Consider the following 16,318-nt stretch of genomic DNA (forward strand, 5'->3'; position numbering starts at 1 on the left):
TTGTTACGTTTGTTGCAATTTTTATACATCGGCTATGCTGCAAAGATAAGTCTTAAATCACAAAATCATAATAAAATCACATCATTTTTTATCTATGTACACATCTCTAAACACCATTTCAGCTCATACCACCACGGCCGAACTATCAACTAACCGTCACTGCTCCCCTGTTTCAGACTTCTGGCGCTCCGGGAGGTGTGAATCTCAGCAGCGGCAGCTCACACAGCTCCCAGGTCAGCGGTCCGCTGGGTCTGCCCGGCTCACAGAGCAGCCACGCCAGCTCCGTGCAGTTCTCGGCCCCATCTCACCCGCTGCACACAGCGGGGACCGTGCTCCGCTCAGTCGGGTACGGTTAACGGTGTGAACGGACCTGGCTAGGTCAGGTGAAAGATACTGTGATATTATGGTGAGACAAGTTGTGTGTCCGTTGTGTTGTTTTGCTGTGCGCCCTGTGTGGCAGAAAATGCGTCAAATACATAAGTATATTGTGCTTTATGTAAGTATTTCTTTATGTGTTATGGTCAAAGCGCGGTTATTCGAGTGATTGGTAGTCTAGGATACCATTGATTCCACTGTGTCTTCACGTGCGTTTTGCGCTTGAACGAGCATTGGTGAAATCATTGTGTGGCTGCTCCTTGTAAGACATTAATTATGTGCTTTTGAATTGTTATTTACTGAGTTACTTTTTGCTTTCGTGTATTATGTCTTCACTTCAGATGAATTTTCGGCCATGCGTCTTGATCTCAACAGCACCAAGATAATAAAGTGTTACAGTGCACTATTCTCACTTTTTTAATTATCGCATAAGTATTTCTTTAGTACCTTCCTAGTTCCTACCTACCGCTTTTGTTTCCGGTACAAGTACCATCTTTATTTATGGGTCTCGACAGGGACCAAAAAGATCTTACGGTCTAAAAAGATCTTTACGGTTGATCGTGCATTCTACGCGGGCCCAGCCAAAAGGTAAGATCGCACATCTGAACCAGAAGGCTGTTTCCGAATTTTTACAGATGTGACACGCAAATAAAAATGCAGTTGACCTTAGGTAGCAATGCAAATTGATTTTGATGGCATTACTATAATAATTTCCCATTATTGCAATCTCTACTGGCCTCCTGAATTTTATCATTGAAGGTCAATAATTTATTAAAGGAACCAGAATGATAATATAATAAATCGGTGAATGAAAGATAGGCACTGAACAGTGCGAAGAAAAGGCAGGAAAGAGACTACGCGACGGAAGATGGCAGCACGATTTGCCAGTACTGCGACCGCAATAACGTCTGGCAGCACTAATTGCCGATTCCTGCGAATAGATGTCGCTCTGATCAATGTTTCCTAGATAGGTGATATGGGTGGATCCACCCACAGGATCCACCGATGTGCATCTACTCGTATTGATCGCTCAGAATCTTTGTTGCAGGAAATTAGATGGGAAGTGATCTGGTCACATGAAAAAGCATCTCTCCCGCTAGCATAATATATATTCAAGTGTGCGCTCTTAATTAGCTTGCAGCGTACTGGATTTGAGAAAATTGCTTATAAAACGCTTAAAGATAATTATAATGAAGCGAAACCAGTGCAGCAATAAGAAGGAGGCGTCATATCTGAAGTGTGGCATCGCACGATACGATGGCAATGCGTGTGAAGGTGGAAGGCCTGTGAGACTGCATATGAATTGAACACATCGGCTTGGAAACATCGGTTTTCGCAATGTCCTAAGCTAAGCCTGCGTTGTACCTTATATCTATTTAGGTACCTAACTATTCATACACGTGGGTCTGCAAAAGAGCGATGGCAAGTGGTGAAGCCTACCTCCCCTAGAGCATGTGGAATAACTGTTTGATGCTGATGATAACGTTGATAACCTGACAGCCAGCAAAACACCAGCATACCTATGTATAGGTAGATTCTTTTAGCATAAAACATGCTCTGGATTTTAACAGTCAGCTGTCTGCAATCTTCACTCCAGTGCATAAAGAATCGTGAGCATTGCAGGATCTTCTATAGGCTGCTTCACAAAGCTCAGTTAGACATCATCTTGTGTTACAATCCTAATGCATTTCTAGAGCTATGATAATCAATGTTTTATCATGAGATACATAAAACAGGTTCATACCCACCATCAGACTTGTGCCGTGACCAAAAATCAAGGTCCAGGATCCTCAAGGTCCCTCGGCAAATTCAATTTCTAGAATCCAAGGTTTCCAAGGTCCCATAGCAAATTCAATTTCTAGAATCCAAGGTTTCCAAGGTCCCACGGCAAATTCAATTTCTAGAATCCAAGGTTTCCAAGGTCCCACGGCAAATTCAATTTCTAGAATCAAGGTTTCCAAGGTCCCACGGCAATTTCAATTTCTAGAATCCAAGGTTTCCAAGGTCCCACGGCAAGTATACATTGCAGGATCCACAGTCCCCAAGGTCCCATGACAAGAATGCATTGTAGGATCCACAGTCCCTAGAGTCCCACGACAAGTGTAAATTTCAGGATCCACAGTCCCCAAGGTCCCATAACAAGTATACACTTCAGAGTTCAGGGTCCACAGTCCTCAAGGTCCCACGGCAAGAATACCTACATCTCAGGATCCAAAGTATTCAGGGTCCCACACAAGAACTTAAACTAACATTCTGATGAGCAGACTTACTTCTAAATATTCTGCCAACGGATGCCCAGCAACATTGAAAGGGACAGAACCTATGCAAACCTGTGGTGGTTTTATCATTTACCAACATAGGTAGGGGGAGCTTCAACACAAGTTAAAGATGAATCATAATATCAATCTCTCCTTCTTTAGCTTGACAAATTCATAAAAATATAGGTAGGTAATAGGTACCTTGCATTTTGTATTGTCATGTCCCTTTCAAATCAATCTTACCTAATCATTAGGAATGTAGGATAGCACCTTACAGTTACCTATTGAAGACAGAGACATCAAAGCATTATTTCAGGCAATATAAAAAACCAGAAATAAAACCTACAGGCTTCATAAAAATGGAAAAACTGAATTGGATAGGTATATGCTTTCGATTTTCTGCACATTACATAATACCTTGGATAAAACTCAAATATGTTCTAAGTCTTGTTTGCGCGAGCGCTAACAGAAAAACTGATCGACTAAGCCAACAGAATTAGAGTAGCAGCGAGCGCAAAACTTTCTTACTGTTCATTCACAATAACTTGAAGGCTTTGAACAAAATTCCATCTGACATTTTTTTCGTCCGACGGTTCTTCGTCGGCAGATTTTCGTCTGACTTTTTCGTCTTGCATTTTTTCGTCTGTAGGTACGAATTGATTTGGTACATTTTTCGTCTGAGTATTTTTCTGTCCGGCATTTTTCATCTGGACGAGGCGGAAAATGTCCTTACGAAAAAATGTGCGGAGTTAAAAATGCACAGACGAAAAAATGCATAGACGAAAGTCTGCGGACGAAAGTCTGGGACGAAAATCTGCAGACGAAAAATGGTCCGACGAAAACCTGCTAAACGAAAAAGCTGAACTGTCATGGATTCATTGCTTATATTGGATGGTCATTGCTCAATGGTGATTTGATGACTTGCAAATCAAATAAGTTTGACACTTACTGGTCAAGTGGGTAGCTTCCAAGTAGCTTCAAGCCCGGCATATCACAGCCCAGAAAATATGTGAGGTGAGATTAGAAAAGAGTTTTCCATACCACCACTGTCCACTGTTTGACAGTTTCATAATCCACAACATTGATAATGTAAAAAGCTACCAGGTCTCTTGTCCCAGTTCTGCCTCACAGCCATGACAACGTTTTGGCTCTATATATGTCTACACTACTCTACACAGTCTGGTTCGTTTTCTCTTCATGTATCTATGTTAGCCCCTTGCAGCTGGTGGCTCAACCATGATATTTATTGAAGTGTCTACAGACAAAACCTAGTGCAGGGTCCTAAGTGGCCCATGTGCAACATAAACCTCATGGTTCAGCTTCCAGGATTCTTGAGATCCCTCAACAAAATGATGGTGTAAGTCCCTCAACAAAATGATGGTGTAAGTCCCGGCTCTTCTCCTAAGATCCCATGACAAATAATAAAACTGGGACTGAAGATCTGCATTCTGCAGGGTCTTGCAGCATACCAAAATTTTGAGGTCCTACTCCTGTCCCCTGGGTTTCCATGGTTTCACAGCATATGAAATGTTGAGGTCCTGGATTTCTAAGGTCTCATGTCACATGAAATGTTGATGTCCTGGGATTCCAAGGTCTCGCGGCATATGCAAATGTTGAGGTCCTGGGATTCCAAGGTCTCGCGACATATGCAAATGTTGAGGTCCTGGGATTCCAAGGTCTCGCGACATATGCAAATGTTGAGGTCCTGGGATTCCAAGGTCTCGCGGCATATGGATGTTTTAAGGTCCTGGGTTTCCAAGGTCTCACGACAAAAATGACAGTGCAAGGTCCAGGATCCATCAAGGTCCCAGACCTTGGACTCTGCGAACCCTGGATCTCGGACCTTTTTGGGACCTTGGCACAAGTCTGCCCACCATCATTACAATGCTTTTCATTTTAGCTTCAGACGAAAATATCATAATTACTGCCTGGACTCTAAAGAGTAGCTTCTGCAGCCCGGCGGGCAGCGCGTGAGTCACGCAGCAATGATTAAGGACACTCTGGCATATGGTAAAACGAGTTCAATAGATCAGACAAACCAGTTAATTGATTTCCGGCCAAACCTTAGGTGATCTCATCCACCTACGGCCGTGACACCAGACGGGTAGTTGTCCGGAAGGAAAACCACTAATGAGACAAACAGGCTTCGGGCTTAGCTAAATTCGGTGACGTCTCATAGGATAGGAAGGAAAAACAGCTGGCGGAGGGATTGGCGGCGGCATCGCTTTGTCTTGTGGGAGCGGCGACCATTCAAATGCTGCTAAATTTACTTATGGCGGAAGAGAAGACAGCACCTGATGTTTGCTCAATTATATTTTATAGGCCTGAGTCTAGACTCGAGAGGAGCTAGACTTAGATCAAGCGCCGACAACGAGAGTCAGATATGATCGGAATGCGAACTGGCAGGTAGACTGTCCCGCTGAGCACAGTAGTGCTGCGGCACAGCCTACCCATCCGAACGGCCTGAAGTGCGCGAGAGGTCTCCTCAACTCACGCGCGCATAGGTGTGTCCTTTTTTCAGAGACGTGAAAGATGAAAAGAGCTACCGTTTTGACAAAACTTGTAAGTTAGAAGCATGAATGAACAATTGCCTTGGTGCAAAGTTCAAAAATGCAATATTGTCTCAGGATCCACATAATTTGAAGTGACATCCCGCCAAATCAAGATACCAAGGCCGTTATTCAAAGCAGAGGTGATGAAAGTCATTTTTGAGTTGTTTCAAATGTGTGCACCTACTTCAAGGGACACTGATGTGATTTCATAACTTCTCGTTACTTCAGTAACAGTTGGTGGGCAATATCATCCTCGAATGTCAATTCCTGCTAGTTATCGAGCCGACTGTATGCTCCATTCACCATGGAAAATCCAGAAGCCCTGTTGGCACGAGCCGTCACTAACTAGTCGCCGTTCATTCGTACTTTTATTGGCTGGTAAGCACGAGTCTGGTTTTTATAACTCCTTATTCGTCGCGTGAGGTGACGCATGCGTTTGGCGGATGCCGTCCTCCCTCTCTTTCCACTGCCGTCTACCGTTAGAACCCGTGCCCCGTGCATTCAAAGTGCCACCGCGAGACCACCACCCGTGCTGAGTCACTGCACCTTCTGCGGTAACAACGGCACGCGAGCACACCTTGGGACGGTCACAGCCGCGTCCTGCGTGGTATGAGGGTGGGTGTATTCTTTTTCCACTGCAGTCCAGGGACAGTGTCGTAACTGGGACGATACTTTTGGATAGTGCAGGAGCCAGGCGGTACCATCGTATGGAATTTCCTCACGTGGTAACTGCGTGAAAGCACACATTCTGACAGAAATAAGAAACGCTGGAATGTGTTGTAAAGTAAAGAATGGATAGGGCAGAGACGCTGCTGAATCACGACAGCATGAGTAAAAGGTCAAATCGTGTCTTCCATACAGATTTGCCGTGAGTTAGTGTAATGATAAGACAAAAAATATCATATATAGACAGATGGATGTGTTAGAGGTAGATGGACGACGCCAATTGTTTTGTTTGCAATTTATATCATCATTTTGTTGCTGGGCCTAGCAAATGAGTGAAAATGCCTTTTCCAATGGCATTAGCAATTCTTGTTTGTTTGACCTTTTTTGTAGTCAAGGGCAGGATCAAGAAAGAATAGCAATAAGCAGTGCACTTCCTGAAAGGCTATCTCGCAACTGAAACTCAATACACAGCCAAATTCTGGGCCCCTGTTTCACGAGTCCACAATAAAACTACAAAATGATTCCAGCTAAAAGTATCGATCGTTACAACAATAACAATAAAGTTTACCGCATTGTCTTGCACTTTTTGTGTGTAATGATTCAAGTGAACCAGATCATTTTTCATGTCAAATTTGAATGGATAATGCACTACCTGCACACAATAGATAATCTATTCGGTCGTTCACACCCACGGAAATGGATGTAACTTTAAAATGAAAATTACCTTACTAAGAAGTCCAGTCGGAAACAGGTGAAATCAAACCCTGGCAACACAGTCTCTCGTTTAAATCGATGATTTTTTAGCTGGCTTCCGCTCAGAATAGCTTTTTTGATTTAACTGTATTTTATCTGTTGTTCTAAATTTATTAATAGTCATAGCAATTGATTCCTTTTTTATCAACAAATATATAATTATCATTAGGGATAAAAGATAAAAAATACATGGACACAATATGCCATGGATAATTTTAACAAAAAGCCACCAATTTTTTCGGTCGACGGGTGGAAACTGCTGATAAATGCGTATGCAAGTACTGAGGTAATTATTAAAGGACTCGAAGAATCAACATTAAATGCATCACATAGCAATGTGGTACTGCTTGTCTAAATCTGAGTAACCATCGCTGATTCATTTAATGCAGCCAGGAATCCTCTCGAACGAAACAGTTTATTGGCCGGTGCATCACAAATTTTCTTATTGACGTCTCAAAATAAGGTAAACAAGCTTTTGATTGATGCTAGTAATTTCTGTTTACATAAGAACAAGATGAGATGAGTAGTTGCTTGTCCGTCCACCACCTGGCTTGCGTGACTCAAACACACATCAAACAGCCATATACAGTGCTTTTACATTGAGCACTACAAACAAACAACACATCCAACGGCCATCTACCCATGACCAGTCCATTGTCTGTGTGATTTGGGCGTGGGATTTCCGGTGATCGCGGACCAAGGAACTGCACAGGCGGCGGGTGATACCGCCCCCGGCCGTGACCTTCCAGTATCGGAGGGTGAACTCGGCAGCGCTGAGCCACCCGGTAAATCGGCGCTGGGTCGCGTCGGCCGGGCCAGTCGCAGGTCGAGTATATATATCTGGCGACGGCGGCGGGCCACCTCCAGTGAGCAGTATTCCGCGGCGGGTCCGTGGCAGCGATACAGGGTAAGGTGGGGGGTCGGTGGAATGGGACCGAAACGAGACTAAAGAGCGTGTTTTCCTGCTGTTTGCGGTGGTGAAATGTTGTTTTGTGGTGTGCTTGCTGCATTGTTTTTTTTCTCTTGTGTTTATTTTGCATGTAGTTATTGTGTTTTATTTTACATATCATTTGGTTTAAACCATACTTAGATAATTTGAATGAAAGCTGTGATGTTTATAGAAAGAATTTAAGTTCATTATCATTCATGAGTCCCAGTTTGATACTAAGCAATTATAATAGCATATTAAACTTGAGATATACGCAGGAAATAGGAATGTGTAATGAGGAACACTTAAGTCGCTAAAGTAACTTAACAAGATTATAGGGGCATTTAATAGGGCATTTAATATTTATCGTAAGCTGAGCTATCATTGCTCAACTGATATGGAACAGATGAAATCAGCGACAAAGCGAGGTATGATGGTCTAGGTACTGTATCTGTCACAGCTGAACTCAACTTCTACATAGTTACTGAAAGAAGGTTGTACTTAACGCAAAACTAGATGGCTAAACAATTAAACATGTTGCCAAAATTTAAAACAAACAACTTTTGAACTAAATGCAATAATGCTGAGTTCGCTATAACCCTGTTCTTCAGTATTCCTGATCTCAGTCAAGATATGTACTATTTATAGTAGACCCGACTTTCTCTTGCATAGGGCTCGTGAACTTGCATCGTCTTACTGATATAATCAATTTTTGAACGAACAAATCTTTTTCGATAAGTGTTGGCAGATAAAGTCATTACAAAAAGAACCACTTCATTAGAATCTGAGTTATTTGTATTCTCCATTTATTCCAATTCCGCATTTCATCGAAAGTCGTGCTGTAAAGATAATTGGTTTTTAAACACATCAATAAAAGAATGAATCCTTGCGGGTTCAGAAAGGTGGTTTTGGGCGCTGCGAAGGGAGAATCTACCAAAAAATCTCTAAATTCCAAAAACTGATCGAATTTTGATTCCTAATGCATTACGGCGGAATTTAAAACTTTTTTTCAATATGAACAGTGTTTGTTTTCTTATTCTTTAGTAAACGGTAAACATTCATCAAATTCGGACGCTGCCGGGAACCCTTACCCCGAAAACTCCTGTGGAATCGAAACTAAGCGATTTGCTGAGGATCTTTGCGCGCAACAAAGCTAGAAACCATGCCAATGTCTTTCATGCTTCCAGTAAAATATCAAACTAATAACTAAAAACAAGCTGAACATCCTAAAAGGCGTCATTCATTACTTAGTGGGCATACATCCTAAATCGTTCCCGCACATTTTGCTTGCAATATTGTAATGGATGTGCTTTCCCATCAACATCGGTTGTTATCAGCGTCATAAATGAACACATTAAATTTAAAGCGTCAATAAAGCACAACTTTCCCTGACTTCATCAAGCAGTGTCCTTCACGAACGTTATGAATGGAAAGGCAGCAAACAGGAAATAACAATAGCATTACCTACATACAATGAGAAGATCATATAGCTGAAAGCAAGTAAACAGAAAAGAAAAGTGAACGGTGAACACCCAGTTCATATCGAATGCTCTTTATTCCGAAATAGAAACACTGATGATATTACATACCAGCCAAATTCATATCCTGTCTAGTTAAGCCAATCAATAGATGTGCCATGTGTTTCTAACCTTATCCGCATACCAGACATCAGATTGGAGTAAGTTATGCATACTTGCAGTTGCATCCCATATTGAGCGCACTTAAGTGGTCAGCAGCCTCGATAAATATGTAGCCTAGCATTCTGATTTTTCTCAGTGAGACGGCTTTCTCCCCCAACTTAAGTTCAATCCCGTGAGCGTGATGAATCTTACCTGCCAATTCATATATTGTCCACTTCAAGAGAAGCATGTGCCAGGAGGCATGTATGCTAGGCTGGTATGGTATAAGTGCACCTTATCTAAGTAGCAAAGTGTCTGTCCATCCCCCACCGGACCTAGCCTCATCACAGCCAAGTAATCATTATCACAGCTGATAGGCTCACTCCCTCCGCCCCCTCCTCTCCTGCCAGCGTGGCCGGCCGACTCACCTCCATCTGCCTCCCGTTTCAGATGCAGGAGCTGGCTCTCCTCTCACTGTTGGCGCTGGCGTCGGCGGCGCCGCAGCGCTACGACAACCGCCTCTCGTACGCCTCGGTCGGCACCCCTATCGTGCTCGGCTCGCAGTCGTACAGCGGCGGCTCGCCGTCGTACGGCGGCGGCTCCAGCTACGGCGGCGCCCAGCTGCTGCGCGCGGGACAGTTCGGCTCCGGGTACAACTCGGGCTACTCGGCTGGCGTCAGTCAGAGGCTGGTCACCGGGGGCTCCGGCGGCTACAGCCAGCCGGTCACCAGTCAAAGGCTGGTGACTGGTGCCTCGAGCCGCGCGCCCGTCATGAGTCAGAGACTGGTGTCGGCTGCGTCCAGCCACGTGAGCTCACCTGTGAGGAGCCAGAGGCTGGTCAGCAGGCCGTCGAGCCATTCCAGCTCGCCGGTGACCAGTCAGAGGATGGTGACCGGTGCCTCCAGCCATGTGAGCTCACCGGTCAGGAGCCAGCGTCTGGTGAGCGGCACGTCCAGTCACAGCAGTGCACCCGTCACCAGTCAACGACTGGTCAGCGGCGGACACAGGAGCTTCGGCAGCCACAGCGGCGCCACGGCAGCTCCCACCCAGCCTCCCAGCAGCGTCTCCAGCTTCTCAGGCAGCTTCTCCAGCTCGCCGAGTTCCTCTAGTCGCTTCTCCAACTCCCGCAGAAACTCCGGAGGATTCTCCAACTCCCTCGGATCCTCGGGCTTCTCAAACTCCCTGGGTAGCTCCAGCGGGTTCTCGAACTCAATCAGGAGCCCCTCCAGTGGATATTCCAACTCCCTGGGTAGCGGCTTCTCCAAGCCTCGCTTGAGCTCTTCGCGAGGTTTCTCCGGCTCCAACAGCTTCCCTACATCTCCCAGCAGCTCCTCTGGTGGTTTCTCCACCTCTCCCAGAAGCTCTACTGCCTTCACCACATCTCCCAGCAGCTCTACCGCCTACACCACGTCTCCCAGGAGCTCAGTCCCCACCTACTCCACTACTTCATCCCCTGTGGTGACTTCTTCGGGCTCTGGCGGCCCGCCTCCCTCCTTCCTTATCACACCCTCCCCGCCTCCCTCCACCAGCAGCGGGCTGACGGGACCCAGCTTCCCCAGTGCTCCCACTCGCCGGCCCAGCTTCGTGGGCTCCGGCGGTGGACCACCCATCTCCATCAAACCCCGGCCGGTCGCTGACACCAAGCTGTCGACTGCGTCGACCCCTGATTTGGGTGATCTGGCGCAGCTTTCGACCACAGAGAGTGTGCCGATTGGCGGCGCGCGGAGTCAGCAGCCCATTGGTGGCATTGACCTCGAGAGTCTGGCCCGGATGACTGAGGGCGAGCCGCTGACGGCTGAACAGGCGCAGATCCTCTTCGAGTCGGAGCAGATCCATATGCTCCTTGGAGGCGGACTGGTGAGTCAATAAATATACAGTTATAACGTAGAGGTGAAGTAATTTGAAGTGAATATACGACATAATTGAATGACTGTTTACAGTAAACGCAAGGCTACCAGTCGTTTGTTTCCGAAGCTGTAGTACCTTGCTTTGAGCACAAAACTGTTGCAACTTGCATCACTTCATCTATTATTTTGAGCATTTTATAACCTTTTTTGGCAAATATGCTGATGTTTTTCTGTGCTGTAGCCTGTCAATGAGCTAGCAGGCTTAGATTGCTGACACCGACATTGTTTTCAGGGCGCCGAGCCGAGCGGCGTGAGCAGCGTCAAGCGGGAGACGAACCCGTTCGAGACGGGCTCGTTCGATAAGATCATGAGCGGCCTGTTCGGCAGCGGCTCCGTCCCTCCGATCTCGCTGCCGATGAAGTCTCTGCCCCCGGGCCTGCTCCCGTCGAGTCCCGAGTTTGCGGGACGCCCTGTCACATTTAGCAAATAAGGTGTGATTGTGCTCGAGTCAGCTCTCTGTGTGTCGTTTGATTTGTTTCCAAATGACAGTGATTTGTCTTGACAAATGTGTGTAGCATTAATTAATAAAGTATTCGAGCATGTTGTGTTGTAAAGTCAAATGTCATGTGATAAAGAATACAAATGATATTGTGCAAAGGACGCGACGAATGTTTTGACAAACATTGCTTGGACTGTGAATACCGCCTACTCCTCGCTTATGGGAGAGCTCAGAGCTATATTTCACTTGAGAAGGAATAACTTTGAACACTGACCCAAAGTACCTTGCTAAAAATAAACTGCTGTGGCTTATACATAAGTGTCTGATTGATAAAAGAGACCAGCTGATAGAGACATTGGTAATTGAAAAGGCGCCGAAACGACATATTTCTCTCCCAATATGCATGTTGCTTACTCATGAGTTGGCGTTTCTCTAAGCAGATTGTTTCACATCCTTTCAATTTCAAGCCAATATTTTCATGTGTGTTACACAGGTTCGAATTGTTTGCTCACCATTTACCCAGATGTTTCAAAATTGATTTGAGAAAGTGGGCTAAGTAGCTGAGCACAAAACAAAAATCTGTCTATATTTGGCATCCAAATTTGGTGACCCACATTACTGATGGCTCCCAAATATCCCAGTACAGGGATACTTGCATTATCGTAAAAAGTCGGCAGAAGCGTTACCCCCTCGCCCCCCCCCCCCCCTTAAGCTCAGTCAACGGCGAGTTAGACACATTTTTCCCTTCAGTCATTACCGGTTAAACAAGAGCAACGATGCCAATGAACTACAGTTCGTGTAATTACTAATTTCTGCACAAAACGACAATTCTCATCACTGTTTCCTAGTTCACACAGGATTAACAACCGCATCGCATCAAACCAGAGGCATTGTACAGACAAAGCTCGGGGAAATGCCCTTGTCTGCGATCGAGCCTCAAACGACCGGGCTGGCTGCAGACAGGGGGAAAGTTCATATCGGAGGACAGCCCGGAAATCTATGAGTCATGAGGATAAATAGACGTGCACAGGACTGATTGTTGATGGCAAAAAAACGACAGTCAAGTTATAGATGAATAGTCATTGACAAAGGGGAGTCATAGGGCTTGGCTGCATATCCAGCTAAATTGCCACCGAATAGATCTTGAACAATGGTTGAAGGCATTAATTAAGATAGCATAGCTGTTAGTCAAAACTCTTAGCTTGGTAACCAGTAATTTCTAAAAAAAAGTGGATGATGTAAACCAAATGTATCGAGAGCGTAAAATGTATGACTTCGCTTCACCGACGCCGAGTCTGTTCGCTGGCAGAATGCAAACGGCTTCCAGCCCTTATAATTGATGTTGATTGCAATGGAAAACGCAGCAAGTGCGACCCTATGGAATATGGCCTAGCATCTCCCAGAAATAGCAACAATGAACGTTTTTCAGAAGCAAGCACCAGCATATTTCATTGATTTATCTATTAATCAATAAGTTTATCTGTCTATTTATTTGTGCATGTATGTACGTATTTATTTATTCATTTATCTATTTTTATCTACATGTTTCAGAAAATCGCTGACGGGATAACCAATTGAGTGACGATGTCAATAGTTAAAACGAATAATTAAAACAGAACCATATACAGGACATTCACATTAACATGCACCATTTGCGCGCGCGCTCACACCTTACATAAATGTGTGGGCACAAAATAATAAAGGTATCAACATAGAATGATATAAAAATAAATAAAAACATGAAAATAACAATAAACTAGCAATACATACAGCGCTATAGTACGGGTAGTGAGGCAACGTACTGCTTCATCTTACTGCGAAAAACGCAACATGTATCACTGAAAATATCCGAGGCAAGAACGCTCGTTAACCCTCGCCGGCCGAGGGGGGAGGCGGGTGCCGCCCCCCCCCCCCCCATAGGGTTTTTCGCGATAGCTCCGAACACGCTGGCGATAGAGAGCTGAAACTTGGCATACCTGACCTTTGATCCAAGCTGGATCTTTTGACACCAACCGCATTTTTGGGTCAGGTCAGGTCACTGACGTATGACGTCATAAGTGAACCTCTGCACGGTCTTCAGATGTCGCAACTTCGCAACGCCCTCACTGCCAGAGGAGATGTCACAGGGAAATGAAACTTGCAGGATCTAGTATCCATTATGAGTCCCACAACTTGAATATCTCGGATTTTTCCTAAAGGTCATATGAGGTCAGGTCATTTTCGTGACCTCACCATTATAAGTCAATGGGGAAAAATGAAAGCTGCTATTCTGGCGCCGGGAACGATCTCCAACTATCTCAAGCACACAGAATCGTGATTTGATGCACTCCTTGCAAGGATAGATGCGTCACTTTTGCAATGTTGACCTTGCGTGACGTCATTTATGACGTCATCAAGGTCATATTAGTTTTTCGTCAATAACTCTTGATCAAATTGAGCTAGCGAGTCGGGAAAGCCACCAATGGACTCAGGAAGACCTGCCAAATCGAATGATATGCGATATGACCTTTTTCGATCAACTTCGTGACCTGGGGGTGCTGACCTGACCTTGACCTGAGGTCAACACCCCAAGTTGACCTGACCCGGACAAAAAGTATATCATTCGACGCGCCTGAGCGAGACGAACACGATGCTGCCAAAATCGGCGCTCTGCGGCCGTTTTTTGCGAAGTTATTCACCAAAAACTGAACCGTACCTTGGGGCACTTGACCTGACCTCAGAGGTCACCGGTTGACCTAGGACCTTAAAATCGGGTACCAATCTCTGCGTCTCGTAACGGCGCACACGCTCGTTTTTCCCGCGACGCGCTAGCTTCACCAGGGGCGAAACGGCGAGGGGGGGTCGTACCCGCCCCCCCCCCCCCCCCTCGGCCGGCGCGTATGTAGAAAACCAATAGGTCCGGCGAGGGTTAAGAAGCTGTTCATCTGTCTGGGCAGTCTCAGGAAGTCCATTCTTTACAGTGCTCACCCTTGCAAACGGAGCATTCAATAATGTGTGCACATATGCTGTCTGGTTGTGCGGCTAGGCACGCTCAGGGAAAAGGACTGCAAAAGTGCAGAAGCACAGTCAATGCCTATTTAGTAGTGTAGTATGGACGATATCTACCCGTATACCCATTGCGGATGAACATGCTATCATGTCGTGATCTTCTCTCAAATACAGATGTCAGCTTGAAATGTTTTGGTAAGGCTGTGTAAGACAGAGGTCAGAGAGGGTGTTTTAGGCGGCAGTGCGCGTTGAACCACATCAAAAACTTGTGCTCGATCGGCATGACCCTGTGTGCGCAGCAGCGGCTCCGTTCCAAATCACACAGCAATACTCTAGGGTTGAGGGCACATAATAGGTACTTGCATAGCACGAGGCGAGGACCGACAGAACCTTGAGCCTTGAGACATTCTCTCGGGTTGGCTCCAGGACGCCTAGATCGCGATTCGCTTTGACGACGGTTTCATTGACGTAAGGCCCAAATGTCAATTTTGTGTCTAAAATGACGCCGCCTAAATGCCATTTACTGTTCATATTTGTTTACAAATAGTGCGACGCACACAACCATCAAATTTGATAAACTTCTGAGGCTACGTCATTGCAATTGGTGATAAATACGATGTGGCATTCCTAAATTACCTTACAGAATACAAGCAAATGTAGCTTGACGATTGACCCCTAATAGATGAATCGCTGCAGGGGAGCCCCAGAGAACGGCACTCATGGGGCCAGGTCGTCGAACATTTGAAACATGCGTACTGCGTAGTTTGGAGCTTTATCGGGCCCATTTTCCTCAACTAGGTGTGTGCCCTACTTTTGAGTTTTGTGTACGTGAGCAATTGGCCTCTGTTTGTTTTTATTCGGCTGTATTAGCTGCACCGTTTACGTCACTTCTGATTCCAGGACCTATTTCACGTGCAGCAAATGTAAAAAGTCCGGCGACGAAATGGCTACTGATGTTTGTCACATTAAAATTGTCTCTTGCGAGGCCAACTTGTTCCGTTTGGTTGAGCGTTTACGGTCTAGCGTAATGGGAAACGAACTTTTCATACACGTCTTTGGTATCGTTACATAACATATCATGCGATTTGCAGATGCCTTAGCGATGCCAATCCAATTTTGACTGGATTACATTGATAAGCGGCTTCGACAAAAATACTAGGAATTCATGGAACGGAGTAGCACCCATGTCTGTTCCGTGTTTTCCTCAAATAAGGTGCTACTTCATTTCAGCATGCGTGCTTACAACGTCAGGTGCAACGTCTCGTTAGGAGTGCATTTTATCAAATTCCTAAAGGAAGATGACAATACGGTAAGGTAGAGTTCAGTCGACCAGTTTTTGTGGGGGGTCTTATGGTCGATCAGAGCATCTCACGGCCATGGATGAGATGAGATAGGAGGAAGACATTGGACTGGTGGAGCTACCAGCCGTGTGCCGCGGTGGCTGAGCACGTCCCAATAGGATTTGACTGACCCGAAGGACAGTTCGTTCAGCCTGAATTAAAACGGTCACTCTGAGCCGCTTAATGCCGATATGAGAGTTGCCGGCAGCAGCTGGCTTGGATTGCGTTTAACCTGTTCAGAACCATTGCAGAACCATCTTCATAACATTTAGAACCCATATCACTTGAATTCATTCCCTTGTTGCTGCGAATGGTGAGCTCTGCTAATGCCATATACTTTGCTACCTCGTCCTGCAATGTTATCATATGGTGATAGCAATGCTGTATGTATGTATTGCGATAGTTATTCCTCGCTCAGTAGCGTCATCTATAGCTCCATACTCCCAAGTCCCAGGGCATGTGCACACTGCACACAACAGATGACTCGACAGTG

At 45.5% G+C, this 16,318-nt stretch overlaps 1 protein-coding gene across 1 annotated transcript; it reads left to right on the forward strand.

The window, feature by feature from the left end:
* Positions 1-7,427: 7,427 nt before the first annotated feature.
* On the forward strand, positions 7,428-11,655 carry LOC122381350 (flocculation protein FLO11-like). The gene is made up of 3 exons (XM_043365392.1): positions 7,428-7,511; positions 9,602-11,008; positions 11,291-11,655. Exons 2-3 carry the CDS (start codon positions 9,602-9,604, stop codon positions 11,486-11,488), a joined length of 1,605 nt encoding a protein of 534 aa, XP_043221327.1. The 5' UTR covers positions 7,428-7,511; the 3' UTR covers positions 11,489-11,655.
* The last annotated feature ends 4,663 nt before the right edge of the window (positions 11,656-16,318 follow it).

Source organism: Amphibalanus amphitrite, unplaced genomic scaffold (assembly GCF_019059575.1).
Source record: "Amphibalanus amphitrite isolate SeventyFive unplaced genomic scaffold, NRLGWU_Aamphi_draft 000119F_arrow, whole genome shotgun sequence".
Classification (NCBI taxonomy): domain Eukaryota; kingdom Metazoa; phylum Arthropoda; class Thecostraca; order Balanomorpha; family Balanidae; genus Amphibalanus; species Amphibalanus amphitrite.